The sequence below is a fragment of the Poecile atricapillus genome, chromosome 22 (genome assembly GCF_030490865.1).
Source record: "Poecile atricapillus isolate bPoeAtr1 chromosome 22, bPoeAtr1.hap1, whole genome shotgun sequence".
Taxonomy (NCBI): domain Eukaryota; kingdom Metazoa; phylum Chordata; class Aves; order Passeriformes; family Paridae; genus Poecile; species Poecile atricapillus.
Window position 1 is genome coordinate 5,332,652 of NC_081270.1, and position 27,915 is coordinate 5,360,566.

Sequence of the window (27,915 nt, forward strand, 5' to 3'; positions counted from 1 at the left end):
CTGTCACCAGCAAAGGTCCAGCCTCACCACCTCGTTATCCCAGCCCAGTTGAGCAGTAACTTGCTGGTTCTGGTACAGCCAAAATTCAGGGTTTCCATTGTAAACTTGTATTTTTTCAGGTCTGCATAAAATTTAGTGACAAAAGCCTGCTCTGGGCTGTAGCTTGGCATACTGACTTACAGCCTGGCAATGATTTTTATCCCCTTGAAATAATTATAAAACAATCTTAATTCAAACAAAGGAAAATGGCAGGTAATGTAAGACACAATTCAAAAGCTGCTGGTATTTTCAAGAAATAATAAAATCAAACTATTACTGGCTCTGGAAAAAGTCTGCTTCCTAAATACAGGGAGTGCTTTGTCTGAGGAGACGTCAGTGCATTTCAGACATTAAAAGTGACATGATCTGATAAGTTAAGGGAGGAATAACCTTTATCTTTTACCATAAAATACACAACTAAAATACCTGGTCCACTTGCTTGAGTTCCAGACTGACTTGGACCTGCAGCTTTCCATGAGGATCACCATCCCACACACATGATTTCCATCAAATGCAGAATGAGGATGGTTCTCGTGCCACAGACATGATGGGAGGACACTGTGCAAAGCACACTTGGGAGTGCCAGAACCAATTCAATGCTGAACAATGTATGCCTTAAAAATTGAGCTGAAAACTCGGTGCTGCAGCCACAGCTTGGGAACACACAGGTAACAAATGAAAACAAACGTGTGCCACTTGTAATGGGGTCTGTGGTGAACATCACACCTCTGCACAGCACTAAAAATCCACTGTTTCCATGATTCTTTCCTCACTGATGCACTTAACTTTGCTTCATGTGCTGAACCCATGTGATGAGCAGGAATATTCCCTGAATTTACTGAGCAGAAGGGGAGAGACAGCAGGTTTTTGATGTGCCAGTTCTCAGTGCCTGAGAACATTTAATGCCTTGGGCCTAATTTCAGGAAAACATGTGGCAATCTAGATTCCCTGCTCCCTGGTGGCTCTACTGGTGCTCTGCTTCAAGGGGTCAGTGCAGCTGCCTCCCACCCTGTGCTGGGTTTTGGGGTGCAGTTCCCAACAGGCAGCTCACTGATCCCAGAGATCCGGCAAAGCTCTGCCATGGGATTCATTGGCTGCTTCCAACACAGATGCTGTTAAGGTGTGTTAAAATACACACATGGTGCAGTCAGTTGAGTGCTGGATTTGGCATCAAAATGTCTCAGTTAGATGCAAGAATGTGTAAAATCACGAGCCAGACAGCTCCCTGCTGACTGCAGATCTGAGGAAGCTCATATGCGCCGTTTATTCCAGCAAATGCATGGAATATATTGTGCTTGTTAAACGTGTTCCCAAAATGCTAGTTTCAGGCAGAAACATGCAAATAAATGGTGCCTAGGGTTAAAACCTCCCACTTACAGTCAAATCCCTCCTCTTTGGAGGGATCTCCCAGCTCAGATGCTGCAGACCTTTAGCTGACCCGACATGCCTTTAGGAGAGTACAGCATGCTCAAGGAGCAACTGTTTATCATGGAAGTTGTTCCTGCCAGTTTCTTGGAGATAGAGCTTTTCTCCCCCTTCCCTTTTCTTTTGTACACCAGATCAAAACAAAACTAAGAATTATTCCCTGGGTTTGCAATTTTACATAACCTCATCAGGCTCCAAGTTCAAAAGGAACCGAGAAGAGATTAAGACAACTTAATTTTGACATCCCTATTACAAATCCAGCATCTGGACAAGGTGTATGAGTTTGCACTGTAGACAAAGCACTGACACCAGCTGCACTCTGGGCATCAACTGCTGCCACCTCTGCCTGTAGCAGCTGTGCAGCACAACTCACACTTTCTCAAGCACTTTGGTAACATCAAGCTGAAGAAGTTGACAAAACGTAACACTGCTATCCCAGCTTCCAATTTCCAGCAGACTCTTCCTGTACTGATTACAGGGATGAATGCAGCTGTCACCTTAAAGAGTTTCTTGGCAAACCAATGTGTTGAAAAATGCTCCCATTCACCTTCTGACTCGATGTAAAAGGTGGTTCTCAGCAGGGATTTCCTTCAAACACCTGAAGAACAGGAGCTGAGCATGCCTTGGTGAAAGCAAAGTGCCCAGGACCATAACACTGCTCAGCCTCAGGGCACTGTGTGAGGGTTTAAAATATTAAATACTGTCTGCTGCCAGGCAGGGCCTGTGGCAGATGGAGCACTGCTCTCATGTCTGTGCCCATGGAATCCCAGACTGCTTGGGGCTGGAAGGGCCTTTAAAGCTCATCCTATTCCACCCCCTGCAATGGGCAGGGACACCTTCCTCTATCCCAGGTTGCTCCAAGTCTGGTCCAAGCTGGCCTTGGACACTGCCAGGGATGGGGAGTCACGTTTATAATGGTCCCATCAATGCTGCTCAAGCAATATTCAGTTGTAGCAAATGCAAACGTGGTCACTTTGAGTGTAAAATACTTCAGTCTAACAGAAATGCTTCCATATTGTATTCCTGCCTTTCTGGGAAAGCAAATCTACTTGGGGGAAAAAACCAGGCCAGGGGCCCTGCCCAGCATCATGACAGTGCCTCTGGTTGTGCATGAAGGGCTGTGTCAATCAACTCCAATGACTGGATGCTTCTTCTCTTTCTGACCCTCCTTTTATATTTCTCAGTTACTACAAGGGGGGCTGCAACAGCCACAACAAAGTGCTCTAGCACAAACCTCACCCAACAAAAAAAGCTACTCAGAAGGTTTGTTTTGATTTTTAAAGTTTGCAGTTGCAAGAACAATTCAGATCAACTGGCTGTACTTACAAAACTGATAAAGAGCATTCCACATGTTAACAGCAACATTAGGTGAAAAAATTATCTATAAAAATACCAGCCACATGCTAAATGAGGTGACATCAAGGCAATAAATAGCTCCATCTGTATGAAAGAGCTTGCAGAATAACCCAGAAGACGTCTCTGAACAAAAAAGTAACTATGGATGAAGTAGTGCTGAAATAAAAGTGGGTTGGACTTTTTTTTTCTGTTTAAAAAAAAAAAATAAAAAGATCAGCTTTACATATTTTTCCAAGATCACTTTATAAATCTGCTGCACATTAGAAATCAGACACACGTGTATGTTTTCCAAGCACGGAAAGAGTTGAAGGTTTACATTTTAATAGCAAAGTGGCTATTTGTGAATGGCAGCAGTGTATATTACAGGCAGTGTGAGAGGGTTAAACAGGACAGCCTCGACTCTTTATAAACTTTTGCCCTCTGGATATGTACTCATTGGCTGCTGTACAAGACTCGAGCTGTATTACACGCCTTAACGATATGGTTCAACTGTCGGTCAGGCTCGGGGCTGGCGCTGGGCCAGACCGCAATCAATGGGACACAAACCTCCCCCTTTCAGATCATCACGAAGGCTCAGATTATCTCCTTTTTGTCGTGCTGGTTAAATTTATGGAGCAGAACCCCGAAGCTGCATTCCTTGGCCTGGGCCGGCCCACGCGGGCCTCCCTTTGTTTGGTACTGGAAGGAGCGTGCTTTGGAGGATTGCGGGGTTGTTAGTTCAGGCACTGACTGTTTGCTCATGACTGAAATGAAAAGAGTTCAGGGGAAGGGCAAAAGGACAGCACAAGTGTAAAACCCCATCCCAGCAGGCCCTGGGCTCCCATCTACCGCTCCGGCCTGGGACTGAACACAAAACCTCACGGTAATCATCACAAAGGGTTCTGACAAAATCTGTCAGAAACTCTAGAAACAGGTAAACAGCACCTGAGCAGCGCCTCCAGCTCTCCTGCTTTCAGGCAAGCCTGGAATTGCCACAGAAATTCCAACCTTGACTAAGTTGTCTTAAAACACTGCTTAAAAGTGGTATTAGTTTTAAATCAATGCTGTATCTCTTTGTTTGAAATTAAGCCCATCAGTGCAAATGGCCACTTTAAATACATGGAGTAACTTCAGAGAACTGATATTTATGATGTAGCAAGAAATTTTAATAAGACACAAAATTACTGGACATACAGTATGGAGAGAAGGTTTTTATTTTGTCTAAAATGGGGATTTCCTACATCTTTATACTTGGTCTGAGGATGAAGAAAATCCACCTCTGGGTATGCTCAGACACTCTACTCAAAGCTTTTATTCCTGTTGTAAGTAAAGAACACTTCTTGATCCCACTCCTGACACCATTCTCATTCCAAATCCAAAACACAACGCTGTAATAGCTGCTGGGAAAAAATGAGCTCTATCCTAGCTGAAACCAGGACAAGATCACAAACTAAGGATGTAAAAAACCTTTAATAGGATTTCAAGGCAAGAGCACCAGGAATGAAGGCAAATGGAAAGACTATTCCAAATCTGCAAATGCATAGGTGGAAAACCCCAATCTCAGGGGTTGTTCAGGAAAGAGAAGGTGTGGACTCATTTTTCAGCACAAAATATCCATGTTCTGGTACAGCTAAAATTCAGGGTTTCCATTGTAAACTTGTATTTTGTCAGGTCTGCATAAAATTTAGTGACAAAAGCCTGTTCTGGGCTGTAGCTTGGCATACTGACTTAGAGCCTGGCAATGATTTTTATCCCTTGAAATAATTATAAAACAATCTTAATTCAAACAAAGGAAAATGGCAGGTAATGTAAGACACAATTCAAAAGCTGCTGGTATTTTCAAGAAATAATAAAATCAAACTATTTCTGGCTCTGGAAAAGGTCTGCTGATGGTCATGCATGAATATAATTTTTTTTTCTTTTCCAAAGAATCTCCGATTCTATTCTAGGAGGCACCAGTGCACATTAATTAAATCTGCAGCTCTCTGGAATTGTTTCCACCCAAGGCAAGTGTTACAGAATACACCAAGACAGTGGTATCCTTTAGCAGAGATGCTGTGATCTAAAAATCACACTAATGCCAGAAAACAGGAAATATGAAGGGTTCCTTTTACATTTCGGCCTTTGTGTCCTAAAGCTTTGGATGAAATAGAAGATTACTAGCCAGAACATGCAGGCTCTAGAAATACAAGTATTTCCAGAAGACATAAAACTTTCTCCCTGTCTAGCTGCATTCCTTTGAGTTAACAGCTAAATACTGTTTAGTGGGCACACAGAATAAGAATTTGGCTTTGTGAAGCAAATATTTCATGTCAGACAAAGTTTAAGTAGTAGAATAAATCTGTGGTAAATCCAGCAAAGGATTTATCTGCTCTTTTCAGAAGGAAGTTCATAATTGCTTCTATTTCTGATGGACTATGCCAGGCCAGTGTTTCTGTCTTGGAAAACATTAGTCACCCACTACAAATGTCTTTGTGCCCCAAGAAACTTTCCCATGGCCTCCAGAAGTGTTGCACTGGAAAAGGAGCAAGCTCTGTAGCCAAGATGTCCATTTTCAGCCAGCTCTCCTTTCATACCTGACCAGGCTAACACCACACAACACATTTCCCTCATCAACTCATACCTTTTCCAGACCAGTTACTGCACACAGGAACATCAAGCTGAATCTGAATCTGGATTTTTGTACTTAACCCAGCCCAGGCAGCAGTTTAACAGGGATGGAAATGCACCTGCACTGACTTGGAATATCATGGCACTGGTAAATGTTTGGAGGTTGTAGAGGCCACCACAGTAGGAACTCTGCATTCATTTATCCTTTTGAAATTATTTATTGCTATTAATGAATGGACATCTAAAGAAAAAGACAATTTCATATTTTATGCTCAGCAACTCCTCAGCATTGCTCATTTCAGTGTTTTTCATTTTCACTGTCTGTCCTCCCCTTGCAACACTCACTTCCAGTGCCTCTGTCCCATGATCAAGTCTAAAAGCACCCAGGGTATCTTTCTGCCCTCAAATGTCAAGTTAAACACTAATGTTTTAGTAGGAAATCCTTCTTACTCACAGAATAGATGCTGGGATTTAGAATGACAGCCAGTCCCTCACAAAGGCTCCCTGTTTAATGCCAACAGACATGTCACCACTGGAGAACACAGTGCCTGCACCATTTCCTTAAGCCAGGCTTTTGTTCAGTTTAATGCATTCTGTCATGGCAAAGCAAAAAGGCTTAAACACAAAAAGTTACATAAGTCTTAACTAAAGGTTTAGCCCTCTTTGTTGGAATTTAAACCATCTACAGCTTCTTCCTTAAATGCATACAACCCCAGAAGGACAATGTGAGGGAGTTCAACTTAAACCCCTGGGCTTAAAGAAATGTAAGAATAAACAGGAAAGGGGGTTGTTTTGGGGTTTTCCTCTCAGACCCTGCTACTACAAGTCTAACTCATAAATCCCAGAGACTAATCAAGGTAAAATATGTAAAGTGCAATACTTTATGATTAAATACTTTATGATTAAATATTGCCTAATGTAAGCCCATAATTGCATATTTTTTTCCCAAACCCTCCTATTACATAAACATTCCTATAGGCAGATGTGAAAGGAACCACATCTATATAATATTAATGCAGGATTATATTGTTTCTCTAGGTCCAAACACCATGGGTTTTACTTCCATTCCTTCCAAATAGTTAAACTGAGTTAAGTTCAGAAAAAGGGACAGTGACATCTGACTGCAGACAACTGAGTATTCTGAACAGAAATGGTATTTAGTAGTACTGAGCTCTAGGAACAGCCTCCTGGAAACATTACTTAGACATACAGTGGATATTTGCAGTAATGAACTAAAATGTGTTGTTTGGGCACCAATCCCACTCAACCCTCTAAAAAGGAAAGGGAGATGTGTCAGTGCAGTTTGGATTCTCCAAATCATCTGGACTTTTGCTGGGCACAAACAATGGACAATGTATTGTTCTAGAAACTGTGTCATTTTTATACATGAGACTCTAGGGCTACTGACTCTGTAACAAAATATGATTAAGCAAACTCAATGTTTTAAAGCTTCATCTTGCTTTTACTGTATCCTGTGGGTTACAAAAGAAACCCAGTGAAAACTAACTACATGCATCATTTCTTCAGTCATGCATAGCAAATCCTGCTTTATTGTGAAGAATAGAGCCTGGAGTCCCAAGAAATTGTCCTTCAGCTCTTTGTTCCAGGGGGGATGGCAAAGGGAACAAACTGTGAGATGCCCAGCCTGTCAGTACTGGAGGAGGGTGCAAAAAAAAGGGAAGAAAAGCTGCCCCCCTGTATTTCAGTCTCACACAGAGGTACTCAGACTTCACTTTATTTCTGAAGTTGTGTCACTTTGAAAATTTTAGTTTTATTTCTTGAAATACTAAGTTTTGTTAGCCACTGTATGAGTATGGTGAGCTTCAGAAGTGCACAAATGTGGGGTGGCACTGCAGCCTAAGCTCAGTTCTCCTGACTCTGGGCACTGCAGAACAGTCAAAACCAGAACCACAAAAGCCTCAGCTGCTTGAATTCCTTCCAGAGAGCTTTAAGGGGAAGTTGACTTTCCCCTTTGGAAGAGTGAACATACAAAGCAATCTTGACAGATTCCACTCCCAGGCAAACATAATCAGTACTTGACTGACAAAAAGCGCTACTGGTTTATTGATGCACAGCAATGGACTTCTGCAAAATAAAATCTGAGTAGAAACAAGAAAAAAACTTAACACATTCTTACAAGAGAGCTGTAGAAAAGAGAACCAACTGGCAGCCAAAAGTGGCTCATGAAGAAAGAAGCACTACTTGAATAGAAAAAGGAACAGAGAACTACTTTCTGTTCATTCTAAAGGGCAGCTTCACTTATTTAGAAATAATTTTAGGTCTTAGATGGTGGATTATTGTATCTTTTAGTTAAGAAACTAAATTAGCTGAGGTGCATTTTCAGAAGGAAATAAAGGTTTTGAGATTAAATCAGCCACACTGAAGAGAGACAGGGCTGCATTTGGGGAACTGCTTCTCCCACAAGGAAATCCACATTTACTTATGCAACAAGCAAGAGTAGACACTTTGAGAACATTGCCAGGATCTCTAAATGAACTACAGAAAGCTACCAGTGATAGAATAAAACCTAAGAGAAGAATACCAAGCAGGTGAGACTGGTTACAGAAAAGGAAGCATCCACTGAGGTGCTGCAAAATGTGCAGACACAAACACAGGTTTGCTTAACTACAAGGATCTAGTGATGTCAAACTACATTTTGAGGACACATTAAGAGGCATTTAAAACCCCACTGAGGACACTGAAATACTGAAGAACCTAAAAAAGTCAGAAATGTGACAGGAAATTAAATGGGATTCAACCTACAACATTGCATTTCTGGGGAAAAATAATCCAGAATGCAAATGTGAAATGACAAGGAGATACCTGCAAAGCAGTAAAATCAAACCAAACATAAAAACTCTTGGGGCAGAAAAGGAAGCAGAAAAATGGGCATCAGTTTGCAGTGGGATATGGCAGTAAACCCAAGACAATTCTGGGTGGTTTGCAGAGCACAGCTTGTCCCAGTGCAGGGGGATCACAGGCCCTTTTCACTCCACACAGATGGGAACCTGCAGGTGGGGATTCCAAAGCACCTCCACAAAAGCAGGGGAACAATCTGGACATGACAGAAGAATGTAAACCATAAAATCCAGTTGGACAGTGACTGGGCACTGGGGTTGGGCTGGCAGGGAGGAAAAGCCCATGGCTACAGCTGTGCAACAGGGAAAGGACAAATCTGCTCAATGAAAACAGATTATCATGAAGATCTGTTATCCCACTGGGGAAAAGAAGAAAGGATATGAAGGAAATCACACTGCTCAAGTAATTTATTGATTAGACTGATAAATACATTTTCTCTCTGACTTCTGGGAAAATCTTAGGAAGAGCTTACCAGGAGAATAACAACATCCCCTGGACCTGAAGGGCCCATACATGACTGACATTATTGTAAAGGTTGTAAAGTCAGATCTAGATCAAGTCCATGGTCAGAACCAAGTCTGGGGCACATACAGAAGTGTAAAGGTTCAAGTAATATTTATCTGTAAAGCCTGAGAACCTCGTGGCAGTGTGTTGGCTGAGTTGTCTCCATACAATTAAGTACAAATTTCCTATTTCTGCTCAGTGTCACTGATAATCATGCTCTCATCCACATTGCTTTGGACCTCACAATGCAAATCACAGCTAATGAAGAGACGGATGCAAAAAGGTAAAAACAATTAAATTATAATCATCTGCTTCTGACATTGCATCAAACTTTGCCACTTCCCTGCACAACTCCAAGTGATGAGCAAAGGAACAACTAGCACAGGTTGCTGCTTTCCACATGAAGTACATTTAAAAGAATCAAATATTTACATAACAATTCTCTGTGACCATTAATGGCTTTCCAATCTCAAACTATTCTTTGCTATTAACAGTCTAGTTCATGGACAGAATTCATCAGAATTGTGGAGGTCACAGGGTTATCTACTTCTAATTTTCACATTGCAGCTCAAAAAAGAACACAAACCCATGCAGCAACAGTCCAAGAATAATCTTAAACTTGCACTGACCTGGCAGAAGCCTGAGAGAAAGCCATAAAGGCAGTTTCCTGCACTACTTGTTAGGTTAGACACACATCTAAATATAAATGTTCTTTACTTGTGCTGCACCAGGACGTAAAACACGTTTCTAGGCGAGAGCTCTCCAAGCATATCCAGAGACATAACAGCTTTCCTGTTTTGAACTGGGCTTTAAAACTTTTGGCAGTATATGAAAAATATGGAAATAATCAGAACTGTTGTATGTGACACTGGAATACTTGGAACACATAAAACCCTCTCAATAAAGGTATCGAATCATAGGCATTAACTGTTTATAAATTAGATGTATGCTGCACTTTCACCAACTGCTTTATGCTCTCTTCTGCATTAAATTTAGAAGCAGTCAGGCATCTTTATGATTAGATAATAAGTTTATAAGATTAGATTTGAAAAAGGTCAGCCTAAAGTCAGATTAAAAAAAATATTTTCTTGCCCTTTAAACCAATCACCTTTGAAACTATCCCCTTAAGGTCTAAAGCCATCACCTGAGCCTCAGCCGTGCTGGTCTGGCTCCATGTTCCCAACACATGGCATGTGCCAGCTGCAGGAGCTCCAACACAAATCAACATGTTTGAAGACAAAAAAGACTCATGTCCATGTAGGCTGAACACTGAACATGCTGCAGACACTTCCATTCCATTCAGGAACTGTGCTAGAATTAAACTACGTCTTTTAGGAAAGCAAACAACCTCAATTAAAATTCTTCATCCCACTCAAACCTGATCCAATGGTTAAAGTAAAGCAGCTGAAACTCAGAGCTTTTTTTTAAAATTCAACCATGTAATTAGAGAATTGCAAGGGGCCTATAATTTACAGTTACGTATCCTGCTATTTAAATGCAACTGCAATTAACTGGCTGAGTCAGCTTTGCAGCAGCACCAGGAATATGCACAGGCTAAGGTCAAACAGCTCTTGTCACGCTCATGAACTCAGTCCTCAGGTGTTCAAAAGTACACTGGAGATCAGCTCCTGCCATGAATTTCCAGTCACATCCATCAGGGAAGGCTGCTCTTGTGTGCTGAGCTTGGAAGAGCCTACACAGCCCAGCATGCTCCAAGCAGAGCCAGCAGCTCGGGCTTGGAACGTTGTTCCGCTGCGATTCCAAACCACACATACTTGAGCGGTTACAAACGCGCTGGGGGGACAGCGGGACACGGCAGCCCAGAGAACAGACAAAGCCTTTGTCATGTGGGGCTTTTTCAACCCCCAAATGAACAATTTGGCTCCTTTGTTATATAAGCACATAAAAGCCACACACCAAACAAAACGTGAATGCAAGGTTGCTTTACAAATGGAGGTGGTGTTTTGGTCCCACCTCCCCACTCACACTCCCCTTCCACTGTCTAAATGTTCTCAAGTACATTTGTTTAGCTAAAAAAAGTTTTGATCAGACTTTAGTAGGCTGGAGAACTGTAGTAACGGAGTAACCTGAGAAAGGTTGGGGCTTTTTTCCCATTTTTCTTTTCTTTCCTCTTGTAAAAGGCTGTTGGGTCAGAAACTTGACAGTCTGTGAGTAGACACTGAAATCATTTTGCAGTGCTCATCTGTGACAACACAATTTCAAAATTCAGTGGAAGTAAAAACGTGGTTCAGCTCATCTGTCTTAACCTCTTCTCTTAACTGACAGTGAAAAGGCAAAAAGAAGTATTTCCCAAAGGAAACACGAGCCCAAAATCACCCTGGCTGGAGATTTTCTTGCCCTCTCTCTCCCAGCTGCTGTCCAGTTTGGAAACTGTTGACAACACCTACTGTGTACAGGTTGTAGCTCACAGAAACGTGTCAAAACATGAATTTTAAGATTATGTGCTTCCTGAAACAAATTACAATAGACACACAGCTCAACCAGAAATCCAGCTAACAGCAGAGACAGGTGTGCTTCTCCACACCTTTACATAAATCAATCAACCTGCAGACTCACAAAATTTAGACATGCACAAGTGAAACACTGAATTTTCTCAGGGATGCACTTAAGAGTTCTCATTTAATTTTGTGCATGCTAATATTCTTACTTTCAATCCTTAACCTCTTGGTTTTACAAATCAGGGTAAGTCCCAGATATGTAAGACACACATGTACAAACGTCCACTTTCAGAACAAAGCCCAACCAGGGTCATGCTTCAGGCTTCCTGCACCTCACTCACACTTCATCAAACTTATTGTTTACTGAAACCCTGATGTAGACCCTTCAGAATTCCAAGAGTGGCATAATAAAACACAGGAAATGGAAAAGCCAAATGGGAAGACAAAACAAGCAGAAAACCTAATATTTTTTGAACATTTTTCTCCAAGCTTTGTGACAACAAAACCTGCTTAGGGTTTTCTATCACTTCTTCAGCACACAGGTCTCATGTACATACAAGAGGACTTTTTGGCATGGTAATACAAAGCAAAATCTTGGCCACAAAGAGCACAAAGACTCTTCTCTCAGAGCAGCCCTTTCAGAACTTGGTCCTTTCCCTCTGCCACAATCACAGTCAGTGCTAATGAACACTTATTTATTTTAAGCAAAACCATTGTTACTTTGCTGAGCCCACATCAAACCAGTAACTGACCACAAGAAGAAGCCAAAGCATCTGTCCTGATGTGCTGACACCTCCCAGCCACAGGAGGATGGGCACATGCACATAAAGGCACACAGCCACCCCCTTTCATAACTGAGAACTTTGCACAAAATAAAAATTAAAACAGTGGCACTATATTGATGACAGAACTCTTCAAACCTTTCAAGAGCTGTTTTTCTACAGCAAAATGGAAGCTGGAGGTAGAGCAGGGAGAACTCCTTCATTTCAACAGTGTGTGAGGATTCAGTGGTAGAAGTTTAGTCTCACCACATACAGTCTCTCTAAAAATTTTGCTTCATCTAATGGTGTAGGTTAATAATTCCTATTTTATGTTGCAGCTTTTCCAGGCAAATTTCACTCTTGTTAGACTATCAACAAATGTCATCCATTAAACAAAAAGCAAATAGAATGAAATGGGCTGGTAACAGCTTACATTAGATTTGGTTATTGTTGCTTTGCCTGAGGAAAGATAATCAGTTCAGAAGTTGCAGCAGGCATTAATACACAGTTTTATAGTGTTATTGATTAGAAACACCAACTGGTGGCTGACCTGGGGCCGCTCAGGGTCGCGGTGTCCCTCACTGCCTGCGCGGTTTCCGACGCGAAATCCAGAGCTCCCGCCACGGGTTTGGTGACGGTGCCCACCAGCCCCTTCCCCAGGCCAGATATGAAACCACTGACCCCTCCTTCCGTTTTCACACCTTCCACTGTCGATGTTATGACACTTGTCAATCCTCCAATGATACCTGGCAAAGACAGGAGCAGCAGAGAAGTCCAAAATTATTGGTTCTAGAATTTACAGAACTTCATCCACCTGATGTTCTCTGCATTTATTTTAACACACAAACTTTCAAACTCAATTACATTAACCAATAACTTTATACTCTGTATATTCAATACACATATGTATATGTACAGACTACATTATCCCATAGGAAAAGATTTAATTCATCATTAAATATGTGCATTTAAAAGTATTTCTATACTGGTTCATTTCCAGCTGTACTTACACCAAGAGTCCTCATCTATTGCACAGGTTAAGTGGTTACTTAGGATGTGACAAAATTCAATCACCACAAAAGCTGGTACAACTTGAGACAGAAAACAACAGAGTGCATTTCTCCACTGGACAAAGTAAATTATTTTAAACTGGCACTTTCAGTGTCCTTAAAGTCAGTTTAAGTGACTTTAACTGTGATGCTGCTGTCACATTTTTGTGCGCATTTCCCTTCCTGAGAACCTCAATGCTCTGAGAAATCAAGCACCAACTGAGATTTCAAAAGACTTGGAACAGTTCACATTGTCTGAGAACGCACTTTGCGGATTTCACATCTCCATGATTAAAATATCAGTTTCTGGTGCCCTGGCTCAAGCACTCACCTGCCCAGCTTCCAGCAGCCAAGGGCTCCTCTGAGGTCTGTAACTCAAGTACAGACCAGGCAGATCTAAACTGCCAAACTCAAAAAGCACAAAGTATTTAAATCTCTCCTCTTGAGTAACTATAGTTTATGATTAAATCCTGTCTGTTGAAATGTAGTAATTAGCAGTTCCTTTATTTTTTTTCAAAAAACGGAATGGGAAGCATTTAAAAATGCCACAGACTTAGGACTAGAACAGTCACACTAATTACTGGATAATACAACACAGTGAAGTGCTTTCATAATGGACTTTTCAGCAAAGATTCACATATTTTGGATTTCCTGTGTTTCTATAAATTTACGTCAGACAGTTCAGCACACTGGTGTGAGAGGAACTTTCATGATTCATTTCATACCTACAGTGTCTCTGTATGACCAAAGAAGATTTTTCTCAGCATAGAAAAGACCTTTTAGTGAAAGTCAAATCAGCTTTGCACAGGCTGCAACAGTTACACTGTGAGAATAACATTTAAACAAACTGAGCCAAGATGATGCAAAACATAAATATTTGATTTAAACTTGGCTTGTATTGATTTAACCTTCTTCAACAGATAAATCATGAACTAAATCGATGTAAAGTTCAAGCCAAATTAAAACTAGTCCACTACCCTTTACACAAATAAATGTCTCTAGTTCTTAGTACACTGAAAAAAACCCACAAAGTAACCCAACTGGTGAAATGTAACTTTAAACTGATGTACTGATTCCAAGGAAACTCAGGTTTCTGGAACCAAAAGCAAACATAAGAAACCTACAACCAGCCATACTAATTTTGTTTTTTTAATGTCTGGCCCTCAAAAAAAATCTGTTTGTGTGGGTATTTCATGCCTCTGCAAAGAAACTGATGTTTTGGATGAACCTCCTTTGTCATTTTTATTTGCAAAAAATGCTTTTACTTCCAGTTACATGTGAAAACCCCTGATTATTAAATTTTGTTTCTGTTGACTTGAAAACCAAACTGCACCCTCACCCCAACCTGCAAGCACTGAAATTCAAGCATAAAGCCTCTGATAGCTCCACTGCCCAGGCTTCTAGCAAACACCCAGCAGTAACACCCACTGTTCTTTGCAATCTGACCATCCCTTTTAAGGGAGAAATGAGTTAAAATTACAGCTGAGGGTTACCATGTGCAAGTCCATGGATTCCAGCTACAAGGTGCTCTCCACTGGTTGCAGCATGATAGCGGATGTATTCCCGCTCTGTCTGGTGTCTGTTATCCATGGTCTTTCCCAAACCATCCGACAAAGTCCCAGCAAACTGCAAGAGAAGACGTTTTCTGTTATTGGAAGAACAAAAGCTGTTTCTCCTCAGTAGATTCAATGCAGAAAATTCCTAGATCCTACTCGTGAAATGCACGTTTAGACAGCTCATTTTGATGTATAACAGAATCTGTCCAATCCTTTTGCCATGAAGAAAGCTCAAAACTACACCAACATGTGCAAACTGGAATCCTGAGGTGACAAGGAGGTGCCCCAACCACTGTGGCCAAGCCAAAACAAACCCAGTCTGTGAAAGATGTACCAAAAGCAATGCCCATGACCCAAATGCAACTCCTCAAAACCTAAAAAGAACGTCATTTAGATATAAAGCTTTTCCTCTGCAAAGATATGTGCAAAGCTTCAAGACAAACAGGCCTGTCATGAAATGACATTTTTAAGAGCTAATTAAATCCTTTTCAGTAACTCAGGGTAGAAATGGCTGTGTTGTAGAAGGAGTGGGAGTCAGACCACACTCATGGCACAATGTGGGGAAATCCCTGACAGGATCCCCAGCTGTGCTTAAAGGACAGGTGTCTGCCAAGGAAGGCGGGAACCTCCCTTGGAATGGAAAATACGACTCACTTGCCTCTGAATTATTATAACTGAAATTACAGGGCTTTCAGGCAAAGCTATGTGAAAGGCATAGCAGTAGTTCCCGAGTGTGTGTGTGTGTGTCTCTGTGTGTGTGTGTCTGTGTGTGTGTGTCTGTCTGTGTGTGTGTGTGTCTTTGTGTGTGTCTGTGTGTGTGTGTGTGTGTTTGTGTGTGTGTGTGTTTGTGTGTCTGTGTGTCTGTGTCTGTGTGTCTGTGTCTGTGTGTCTGTGTGTGTGTCTGTGTGTGTGTGTCTGTGTGTGTCTGTGTGTGTGTCTGTGTGTGTGTGTCTGTGTGTGTCTGTGTGTGTGTCTGTGTGTCTGTGTGTCTGTGTGTGTTTGTGTGTGTGTCTGTGTGTCTGTGTGTGTGTGTGTGTGTGTCTCTGTGTGTCTGTGTGTGTGTGTGTGTCTGTGTGTCTGTGTGTCTGTGTGTGTGTGTCTGTGTCTGTGTGTCTGTGTGTGTCTGTCTGTGTGTCTGTGTCTGTGTGTGTGTGTGTCTGTGTCTGTGTCTGTGTGTCTGTGTGTGTGTCTGTGTGTGTCTGTGTGTGTCTCTCTGTGTCTGTGTCTGTTTGTGTGTGTGTGTGTCTGTGTGTCTGTGTGTGTCTGTGTGTGTGTGTGTGTCTGTGTGTGTGTGTCTGTGTGTCTGTGTCTGTGTGTGGCTCAGCGTGCCAGGGTTTTCCTGAGGCACCTGAGCTGATGGTGAGGGCCCTTTCTAGTGAGCTCAGGTGTTGATGAGGTCCCAGCTCAATGGCTGATCTTACAAGCAAAGCCTCACTCACAGCAGGAGAAGCAGTAAAGGTGGAACTCCATGGTGGTGGTGAATTCTCCCCTCAGCAGCCGCAGCTCAGCCATCTCCCCTCCGATCCCAGAGCAAGAGCGAGTGAGCAGCCGAGCCCAGCACCTCAACCCCAGCCAAATCTCATGGTATCTCTGCCCTTCCCTCAGCCAAGAGGGTAGCCAGCTGCACCCTTCTCCCTCCTCCTCCCCAGAGCACGTATTTAGCTTCTCTTAAATATCGTCATTATGATCTCTTAGACAATAAATGGAAGAAAAGAGAGAAAGAAAAATAAAATAATAAAAAAATCATAACCTCCAGCAACTGTCCACAGGTACCAAACCAAAGTTCAGGGGGACCCTGAGTGTGTGTGCAGAGTATTTTTACTCCTTACACTTACCTTGAAAAGTGGGGGGGAGGACTAGAGACATGCTCACGGATAAAAAGGAACATTATGTCCAAACAGGATTTGTTCTGAGAACTTTTACCATTGCTGTGTGCGAGTCAATGAAAAAGCACCAAATAAAAATGATCTATTGTGATCTGCTGACCTTTAGTCTGATGTAATCAGATAGAAACCACAAGCTTGGTGGAAGGAGGGAGGCAAGAAAAGGAGACAGAAAACCTGAAACCTTGCTTTGTATTCAGGGTATTATGAAAGAAAAGGGCTTCTAGAAGGAATTTCCTGGAATACTCTCCAAAAACTATCTGGTTTTTGATGATATGTAGTTGGACACCTCCGGTACCACTCAACTACTATCAGCAGTCCTATCTCTTTTCAAGAAATGAACAAACTTCATCCTCTCCACCCTTGAGGAAGGAAAGATCATTTAAGGCCTTGCTGCAGCTTTGACTGGGGCTGGGAAATGCACTGAGTGCCACAGGAATGTCAAAGACACTCGGGGTGCTGAGGTCCCCGCTGTCCTGCATGACCACAGCTCTTCCAGGACAAGGACTCCACTGTGTAAGGACCAGCCTATAACCCATGGAACATCTCCTCTGCACCCCAGCAGACACAGTAAAACCCCTCTGTGGCTCAGGTGTGCACCAGAGGACAACTGAGACCTGCTGTGAAACCCTGAAACATGGAAGATTAAAAAAGAACTGGACAAACAGTTCATTTGTGGGCCCAGTGCTATGATGAAGTTCTCCATTTTCTGCCATTTCTTCCAATGTTGTGTTTCTTTTTCACAATGTCTGGGTTTGAAGCACTCCTTTTCAGCTTAAAGACAAACCAGTCCAGTGGCTCCAATTATCTAAACAAGTTGATTTTAACAACAGGGATGAAAATGAAATCCCATGACCTTTCTTGAGACTTGATCATATGGAGACTAAACAGAGCATAGGGATCATGGACTGAGTTGCTTCTGACCTTGTTGTGAACTTAATGTAGATGTTGTTTTAAAAAAAAAAAATAGCCTAGAAATACAAACTGACCTGAAGCTATCTATGAATCGCATTTAAGTTTGTTTTTTTTCTGGAAAAATACTTTGCTTATGAGGATTAGAATAGTTGCTATAAAAACTGAAAGGTTCAACAGGTCCTCAAAATTTAAACCTCATTACAGAATCTCTCAAGACCTGAAAATTATTTTTCAAGAACACATTTTGGAAGTTACATGTGCATGATTGGACAATCAGCCAGAAGGAATAAACCAACTTATTGATGAGTATTGGTAATCTCTCTTTACAGCTTCCCCCTGGCCCTGCATCCACACTTTCCAGCTTCAATACCCCAGCTCTTCCTGCAAATACAATCCAGTCTTTTCTCAAATATCCCTTCCTCCATGACACAGTCTGACACCAAATTTTCAATAGCAATCCTGTTTGTGTGTAGACAGAATGTTAATGCAATAATGTGTTTTTCTTAGTAAGGAGGAAAAAAGAAAAAAAATCCCATGCACATAGTTTAAAAGTCATCTGTAAACCCAAAGTTAAACAGGGACATTTTTGTTTGTGTTATTTAGAAAATAGCACTGAATTACAGCTGTAAGCAAAACAATTTAAGGATTTTAATGTACCAAAGGTTCCACGAAATGTATCCATTTTGCCCTGATTCAGGTGACAAAATCTGAACTCAGCACACATTAGTTACAAAACATGAACTTCGTGTTGAATGACTTTTTGAAGCAGCTCCTCCTACCCCCTCCCCTGGGACTGCTTGTTTCCTGGCCTCATTTAATAAAGACTGAAGCCAAACTTTTGTCACCATCTGCACCATTTGTACCCAAACCAAGGGGTTTCTTCAGTGAGTGGGTCCCTCCTGAGCCACTTCCAGCTGGGACCAGCCCCTTCCTGCTCCGCAGTGCTGTTTGCCAATTAGAGGTGAAATGCCAGCGAAGATAAATCAAGGGGAGGTTCCACAGGCATTAGCAAGTGATGGGAAAGGCTGCGGGGCAATGGGGCAACTCACCCTTTCCGTGTGAGGTTTAGAATCATATTTGAATAAAGATTCAGACTGTGGTGTCAGAGTTACCATCATTCCTGATGTGAACCACACCTAGATCCATCCTTATCAGCCACTATAGGTAATACCACCTGAAATACCTGCTGGGGATCACAGACACCTTTTTTTTAACTTTTCTGTGTACCTCAGAAATACTATGGAATGATTTCTTAAGTCTGTTTCACCTAATAGGATTGTATCTACCTATACAATAAGGAAATTAAAGATTTCCAACATAATAAAACCCCAACTAACCAAACACCTGCATAACACCTCCTGCCCAGTCTGTCTAGGTTATAATCACTGTATTGAGAACAAGTTCCTCAGGCACTACCTCAGGATCAGAAACCTAAGAAAGTATGAGAAATTTAAACATTTTAAGTCCAGCTTAAACTCTGAAGTGGGATTTGAACAAGCTGAAGCACAAAAGCAGACCTGCCTTTTCCCCTCCATGTGAGATGCCTCCTTTGTGGAGTGCAGTATCAGCTGCTGAGGTTGAGGTTTCAAGACTTGTGAAAGAGCAGAGATGGTGCCTTATTGAGCTGTTAACCCGGTCACACAGCAAATAGGCTCCAGATAAACAAAGGTGACACCAAAAGTGTGACCCACCCTTGTCTTCCTCAGCTTTTGTTAATAAGGTGTGACCTGATAACTTCAAAGCCTACTCAAGACCATGTAAATGCCAACATAACTAAACACAACAGTCTGTGGAACAAACATGAAACTGATCAAGGGACTTGTAAAAACCAGTTCCTTCTTCTCTACCCTAATTTTCATAATGAGCTCTTTGTCTACTTGCTGATGAAAAAAAATAAATTAGTCACTTGGTCTTTTATCTCTGCATTTTTCCCATTTCAGACATCCTTTGCCTTGAAACAGAACCGCAAACCAATACATTAGTTTCAGCTAAGGGAATTTAGCTGCTTCCAGACCAAAAGGCCCCCAGTGTTTCTGGATGAAGCCAGGCTGCACAAGGCACACGCAGAAGTGAGTATTTTACTTGTCAACTTGACTTCTCCAAACAGAGGGGAACAGGAGCCTTCCAGACCACTGATTAAAAGCTCTGTCATTTCAGGTACTTAAAATATTTCAACTTATCATCAGCACATATTGTTTAATGCTTTGCCTTTTCCATTTTGCCTGGACAGAAGGAGAACCCCTCCTAAAAGCCCCAGACAGCTGAGCATTCGCTCACCTTCATTCACAAGACACCCTCTGCCTCCTCTCACCCTTTCTGTCCCCAAAGCAGATGGTTCTTCCTGCATTTTCCTTCTACAGAGGGACACTGATCTTTTCTTCCAGGTCTACACTCTAAAGACACTTGGATCCCAGGTTTCTGCCCCACACCAGCTCATGTATGATATGAAGCCACTGACTGATAACATACTGCAAGCAGAAAACATCCCCCACTACACTTCAGCCTGCTGTAACATAAACTCATCCTCCTGAGGAGGGTGAAATAGGACATTTTCCTCCAAATCCCAGCACATTTATGCTACTGTGCACACTGTCTTTGGATGAGCATGCTAACCACTCTTCACAATCACTGAAGATGTTATTGCAATTCTGCAAGCCCAGGGCACGCTTGGCTCAGCCTCCTCCTCTGTAGACTCAAGTAAATCAATGATTCATCTTTTTTTTTTTGTTTTACATTTACACAGAGGCAACAATCAATACTAACTATTCAGCAAGATCTGCAAAAGCAGATGAAATATTATCTGTACAAGAAACTGATCTATTCATGTTTTGGGTTATTTGGTCTTTTGTTTTCCTTTTTAAAGGCACAATAATTAAGGAAGTTTTACCGCAAAAACCTTTTACCACTGACTACATATCCCTTGCTGATTTAAGCAATAGAAGAAAAACAAAAACACCCATATACAGTGTTTGTGAACCAAAGCTGGTGCCAAACAATGAAGGCTTATGGGGCACAAAAAGAATTCAAAGCAAATGAAAACTCGACTTTGGACTGCTTGTTCCCTCTAAGCCAGATGCATGAAGCACACAGCATGGAAATAAGGTTTAAGTAATCTTTTTAAGTCTTTTTAAGCTCTTGGCACTGCCTGGTTCTCTAAGGACATCCCAAAAGGATAAATACACAATTATGACCTGAGTCCAAACATTCCATTGTAATTCTAGCATCAGAGAATTGTACATCTACAAATATTATTGACTGAGCAAACCAGAACATTCCAAGATGGAATGTTAAGAGAGAAAGTGATGAAATTAAATATGGATCACTTAAAACTTCTGTGCAAACCTCACAATGAACTGTGTTTAAACCAGAAATCACAGAGCTTATTTGGTTCACATCTTTGCTTTGCAGAACTCATTTAGAGAGGAGTTCAATCCTTCATGGTCACTTGTGTAGTAGCAACATCATTAAAAACCACCTTTATTTCCTACAGCTCTACAACCTGTCAAAGGTATTTTAGAGGAAGCCAATTTTTATGCTGATGTCTGTCAGTAAATTACAACAGTTACAAATTAAGCATTTGCCTATGGAGGCAAAAAAATCCTCACAGTGTACATGTTCCAGGCTAAGGAGACATATGCTGTTAGAATTTGTGGTTAAAAAAGGTCATCCTCAAATCTTGCTGCTGTTCTTTGGAAAGTACAAAAATCAAAAAGCTCTGCCTGATTCTTGGATATACACAAGGACTGGGTGCAGTGGGACAGATAAATTTGTCCAGTAAATTCTGCAGCCTAAGTTTCCCTGTTTTTACTGCAATGTCTTAGGATCGATATGTAATATATTTCTGCAACTTACCATAAAAATAAATTTTAGAGCAGCTTCTTTGCTCATCAGTACACACATTGTTATAGAGTGGAAGCAGTATATATTTAATTTTACTGGCCATCAGTAGGCACAGACAACAAACACAGCTTCCTACCTTCCTATCCCTGTGGTCAATGGTGTGTTATAATATAATGGGACTAAAAAGTGAAATGCTTTTATTTGAAAACTTAAAACTGGTGTTTGTTTGTCAGGTTTCAAAGGCCTGCTGGTCTGAAGCTGTTCCCCAAATTTTGCCATGTCTTTGGTTAGTCTCTTAAGAATTACTTGGGGCATTTTAGCAGGCAAGATTGTGAATTCAGTTACATTTTTATGCTCTAGACTTTTACATTTTCCTTTACACATCAAGACAGACCAAGTCAATTCTTCCATCCAGTCTTAAGGAGAAAGGACAGTTCAGGCTGAGCCCCCAAGGCATTTATAACCCAGCCAAGCTGTGCAGAGAGTCCTGGCACTCTGAACAGCACCGACACACTCTTCATTTAGAAAATACTAAATCAGCAAAAAGCGATAATCAGCTTCTCATTTTCAGAGCAACATCAACTTTGACCCTCTCCAAATTACTGACAACCACGAGGAGCCGACAGCTTTTCCCACTGAACAAACCTTGAGATTCCCTCCAGCATTCCCCACCCCTATTTATGTCATATGCCCAAAGTAAAGGCGCTTTAATTAGCTCACATCCCATGGTTAAGCCAGTTTCCTAATGCATCCTGACAAGGGCTGCGGGAAGCCGTGCTGGGATTAGCGGGGTATCCCGGGGGAGCCCCGCTGCCCCCCGGGACCTCCTGGGAAGCCGCAGCAGCAGGTGCCCGCTGGCAATAGTTTTGTGTTACAGGCCTGAATGAGTGATCCCTGCAGGAACCGCCGGCTGTTTTCACAGACACACAAGGCAGTCAAAAGTCCACAGCATGAACTTGGAATGACCCCAATTGCGGAGTCACTGGCGGGTTCATCTGGAGGACAACTGTGCTTTATTAAACAACTAATACTCTTAACAGATAATTCCCCTCCCCCCAGCCTTAACTCTTACCGAGCACCAAGGTCTTCATGTTTGTTTATTTTTGGGAATGGAATTATTTGCCTTCCTTCACCCCCTTCCTTAAACCCCTCAATACACTGAAAAACAGAGAAAAAGCCTGAAAAAATTCAGTACCTTAAGTTAATAGGTAACAACAATGTATTCAGAGAGGCCACATTAAGTTTGGTTTTTACATCATCTTTACCAGCTTCCTTGATTTTGATTTCCAAAAGCATTTCCATCTGCACTAACTGCACCACTTAGGCTCTTTCCAGACAATTTCTTTTTCTGCCACGACCACCTGTGATCACAGTTGGGATCTGAAAGAATCTCCAGTTTAAAAACTAACAGGCTTTCCATATTCTACTGGATATTTTGAAGGAAAGGGACATTAACTGGACTTGCCATTGTGTGTGTGAGAATAGTGAACAGCTCTGAGCTGTTTGGATCTCCTGGTACAGCTTGGCCTTCTGCCCTGGACATAGAAACACTATTTTCACTCCTCAAGGATACACAGCTAAGGAACTTCAAGTTTAAGTCTGTACTATTTAACATTTTCTACTCAACTCTACAACTTTAAATAAGGAGTAGGGAGGTGCAGTCAGCCATTTATCAAGACTGAAATGATGAATTTCAAACTTACACACCATTTTTTCTCGTTCAGATGCTAATGGTGATATATGGGATAGATGTGCCTGTCTGCCTGACATGGAACCACTCAAAAAATGCAGGTTAAAACTAAATTCCATTTAATCTTTGATAAATGCTTATTTCTAGTGTCACAGTTTATGACTTGGCAACTCTTTGCATACCTCATTTTAAATTCTCCATTGCTCACTGAATTCTCCAGTGAGTCAGCAAAACAGGAACAGTGCATTTTATTTTACAGGAAAATCAGCTGGTAAACCCCTTTGAAATGAAGCTCTAGAGTGGGTGTAAAACTTTAAGCTCTCTAATCTCTTTTTTTTTCAATTGTCAAATGGTCACCTGTACATTTCTCTATCCAGCTGTGCATCTCCATGTGTGCATTTGCTGCATTGTTACAGAACTCTCACTGTCAGCTGAGCAGTTTCTCCTGGGTAAGGCTCATTCCAAACTGCCACCAATGTGTCAGTTTGCTTTTGAATGGGTACATTTAGGACATTAAGTCCACATTAAACCAGTTCTTCCCACAGAATATACCACCATTTCTGTTCAACTTACCCACACCCATTTCTCCACATAAAAATACACTGGATTAAAGTGTGTTCACTTTGTGCAAGAAGCTTTGTAAAAGAAAGGCTGAATTTAAACCAAATTGAGAAGAAAACTTTTAACCTAGATGCTGGCCACACACGTTTTATCCCATGGTACAAATGAAAACCAGGAAGAAAAAAATACTACTTCAACTTCTCAAAGATGATTCTTTATCCCAAAACCTCTTTCAAAGATACTAATTACAGATTCCAGATGTTCTGCACATTAAAACTGACACTTTCCATGGCTTTTGATTGCCACTAATTGGTCATAAAACTTGCTGTTTTTTCAAACTGGCAGGAAATGGGGAAATGGCCTCATCTGTAATGTTCCTCCAGTACTCAACATTTCTGCCTGGGAATTTCAATTGCTTTCCACCTCATCATCTGCACATTTTGATACAGATTCTCACTACTCATGTGAACCTGCATGAGCTGCTTGTCTGTGGATGAAATGCAAGTTAAACTGTGATGATGATCTGCAGTGCCACCAGGACAGGCTGCAGAGGCTTCTGCACTACACTGGGAAAGATAAAGATTACACTGAAGAAAACACAGAAAAAGCTACATGTGACCCAAACTGTATAAATCACTTTTGAAATAGAAAAAATTATGGTAAATGCTGCTAAATCCCACTACTTCAATACCTCAACTACCATTTGTAAGGGATGACCACCAGCTTTCCGGAAGGAAAACCCAAATTCCAATCTGTAAGGCTGCCCAAAAAGGTGACATTTATTCCAGCCTTCCTCACCTTTATCCAGTGAGACTGACAGCAACCACACACATTCTGCTCTTAGGAATTAAGGAAAAGAGCCAGGAATCACACAAACATCAGGAACATATAGAGTGGTAGGACACTCAAAAAACTCAGAACCCAAACACCACCATGACCTTTCTACAGCATCACTTGATGATTCTGTTTTAGACTCTTCTGAGGAAAACACCACCATGTATTTCTTTCTCAGGCTTCATATACAAAAGCTTTTGTTAGAAGTTCCCTGACATCAAGGTAGGATTTTACTTTCACTCACTTCCTTGGCATTTTGAGCTAATGTTGCTAGAGCTGAACTGCAGTTACTCCAAAGATGGGAGAATGGCAGTTGTTCTTGCTTCTGAATAGTAGCAAAAAAGGAGTGGTTGGTTAATTGAGCTAAGAAGCTTTAAATAAAAAGGAACCATCAGCTTTCATTGTTTTAGAAATCTTTCTGTCTGTTTTGGGTAGAGCCTGCTCAAACCATACCTTTCTTCTGTGCTCTGCTACAGCCACTTCTTACTGTATTTACTGCCAACTTTGTTAAATTTAACATTCATGCAAGTCAAACACTTGTTCGAGATTTGTTTTTAAATAATCCCTTTATTACTTCCTCTTTATTTTCCATTCAGTTATCTTCATCTTCCTGTCACTGCCAGCCAATTGAGATTCTGCTTTGATTTCTCTTGTAAGGAGGGTTAAAACTCCCATTTCCCTGCTCTACAAATGCCTCCATGCCAAGCACTCACCTGCAGCATCCTTACTAATCTTAAAGTTTTCTTACCTGGTTCTAACACTTCACCTCTTTTCCTATCTCCATTAAGCACCTAAGCACGTCTGCCATCAGTCTGAACTCGGTTGAAATAAATAGATGGAGGGCAAGTCCAGGGCAGAAAGGTTCATCAGCCATAAAAGAAAATCAACACTCAAATGCAATTTGCTGCAACTCCCCTCTAGGGAAGTTTTGGCATCTGAGGTGCCTGTCTCCCAAAACCCTGTGTGCTTCCCAAAAACCTAACGGGAATGCAGCTGTGACTGATGGTTTACTTCTCCTTAAGAAGCCTAATTAAACTGGAAACTTCAAAGTTCAATATGAAAATTAAGCTCTTTCATGAAGTTCATTAAATTCTTTTTCTCAAGAGGAAGGGAGGTACACACCAATTATTTCCATCCTATATCACAACCTCAGAGTCATAACAACTACACTACTATGTGCTCATAATTCCTAAAAGATAAGAATTCATGGTGGAGGTAGAAAGAAATCAGACACATTAAATACAATATTGACAAGTTGTGAATCTTTTCAATCCTTTACCACCAGGAATTTCACTATCAGCACAACACTTTTTTGCCAGTAATAGATACAACCACATTTACTTTTCCATTTGCAGAACACAAGCTACAGAACAGTTTTGTTCAGCTGCTAATTCAGTGATCAATATTCATTTCTAATTGAAACACATCTGAAGAAACAGGAACAATTTAGGATTTAGTTCTATCATGCCTAACGGGGGAAATAAAAAAAGTGTGGATGCCAAGAATGTGAGACATTTCTACGCATATGGCAACTATAGAAGGCTCCATTCAGAGGGAATGAAATTCCCTCTGGTGTCTATATTTAGGATCAAAGAACTTTTTAAAATACAGAACTTGGAATCTCCAAGGGATAAAAACTACAAAACTGTCTGTAGTGAACTTTATTTAACCTAAGGTTTTGTGCCAATTTAAATACACTGCAGCTCTCCACTTAAAAGAAGGCATTACCCACTGCGTGCTCTGAAATGCATGGAAAAGCCATTACAGGGATAATCAGCACAACTATAAAATAGAAAAGCAATAAAATGACAAAACCAGATACAACTCCAATAGCTTACTTCTCGATTCAGTTCAGCAGTGTTACTTTTAAAGCCATGATTATAGTATTACTCTTTATTTATCTATGTACTCACACCTTAATAGCTAACTCATCTTAAAATCTCGGATAGGTTTTTATTTTACACACTTCGTAAGTCAGGTAGTCAAACAACCAAAATTGAGATTTTTCCCAGCCCTCAGTGCCTGTGCAGGACACAGACTCCTCTAGTTTTGGCTGCTTTAGGTACCAGATCCACAGAAAAAGCTGCAAAGACAAGAGCCCTCTGTGGCACAGCTGAATCAGGTGAAAAATTATGCAGTGAAAATACACTTAAAAATACTTTCCTGGAGCACCAGCAGCAAGATGAAAATGCCCTATTGGTTCAGTTTTGTTTCTCTTGACTAACTCAAATTGTTTTTTCTCTCCCCATAATTTTCTTTACAGACTTTAGTACTTTACATATCCTAGACACACTCATAAGGCACACACAAGGTAGAACAGAAAGTAAAACACAAATTTCTACGTTGTACCATGAACATAACACATCCCAAACTGTACTTGAAATGCTGATTTTTTTTTTATCATATGGACATTCCTGGCTTAGTTTTCAAGCAGATTTAAATGCCTAAAAGTAGTGCAACACATAAGGAAGAATTCAACCTGACTACTTGAGTATTTTTTACCATTGTCTTCTATGCAGCAGAATTATGATTCAACCTTTGGAAGGAGGTACATCAAGGAGCTCCAAAATGTACTACTAAGCCTTCTTAAATTATGGATTTCTCTCCCTGTTCCAAAAGGACAAATACATAAACCATATAAAAAGCTTTGAAAAGGGAGCTGTGTGAGACTTGCATCACAGAGACATTTCTGATATACCAAGGAGAAAGAAAAAAATACCTGGGAAGACAAATAAATAGTACATGGGGTGATTTTCAAAGGTATAAATGGGAAGCAGGCACTCAGCTCCTGTTGAATTTTGAAAGGAGTTCAGTATTCAACTGCCCTTCTGCCTTTGAAAATCTTCCTTCACAAACCCCTTGGTTACAAATGACTCCAAAGTTCAAAGAATGACCTTGCCCTTGTGGGAAACAGAGGAAGGCTCGTGCCTTTTAAAGGAAGATTTATGAGACTGTTGCTGCAGATGTGACTGTGATGAGGAAACAACACTTTATAGAAAGGAAACTCTAAAGAAACATACTCTATTGGGTGGAGTGGATGGGTCACCAGAGACCACAACCACGAGGACAAAGCATGGACAAAAGTACTCCTTTGCAGACAGATACAGCTGCCTTCCACAGCTCAGCAAGTCCTCTACCAGAATGCTCACATTTGCAGTGCTGAGAATTACAGCACCACCTGCTAGGAGATTATGGCAGGAATATCAATATAGTATTTTGTTTGAATTTCTTGGAATTGTGCAAAATAGGCTAATGCTGCAAACAAAATGATTTTGACAGAGAATGTGCACGTTATCTTTCCTCGTGGCTCTGCTCTCTGAGTCAGACCCAGCTCTGCAATTAGTGATGGGCTAAGTTTGATAATGTTAGTCCTAAGCTCTCTGTAATTATACAGACTTTGCATTTCACATCTTCTGAATTACCTCTTTTCACTAAGGAGGAGAAAAAGCAGATTTCCTTGTATACAAATAAGTGGGAAAGGTTGTTAAAAGGATGAACCATGACAACACACACGTACAAAGTTACCCATTAGGAAAATGATGAGAGAAATCAAAGAATTTTCAAAAAACCAAACTTACCAACATGTCCTTGTGTC

General features: G+C 41.1%; 1 protein-coding gene across 1 annotated transcript in view; it reads right to left on the bottom strand.

Annotated features, from left to right (window-relative positions):
- Positions 1 to 27,915, bottom strand: part of VPS13D (vacuolar protein sorting 13 homolog D) — a 96,161-nt gene that overhangs the window by 8,784 nt on the left and 59,462 nt on the right. The window contains exons 65-66 of the mRNA XM_058855419.1: positions 14,535 to 14,667; positions 12,543 to 12,738 (exon numbers count right to left, since the gene is read on the bottom strand). Coding sequence (XP_058711402.1) covers positions 12,543 to 12,738; positions 14,535 to 14,667 — 329 coding nt within the window. The remainder of the gene's footprint in view (positions 1 to 12,542; positions 12,739 to 14,534; positions 14,668 to 27,915) is intronic.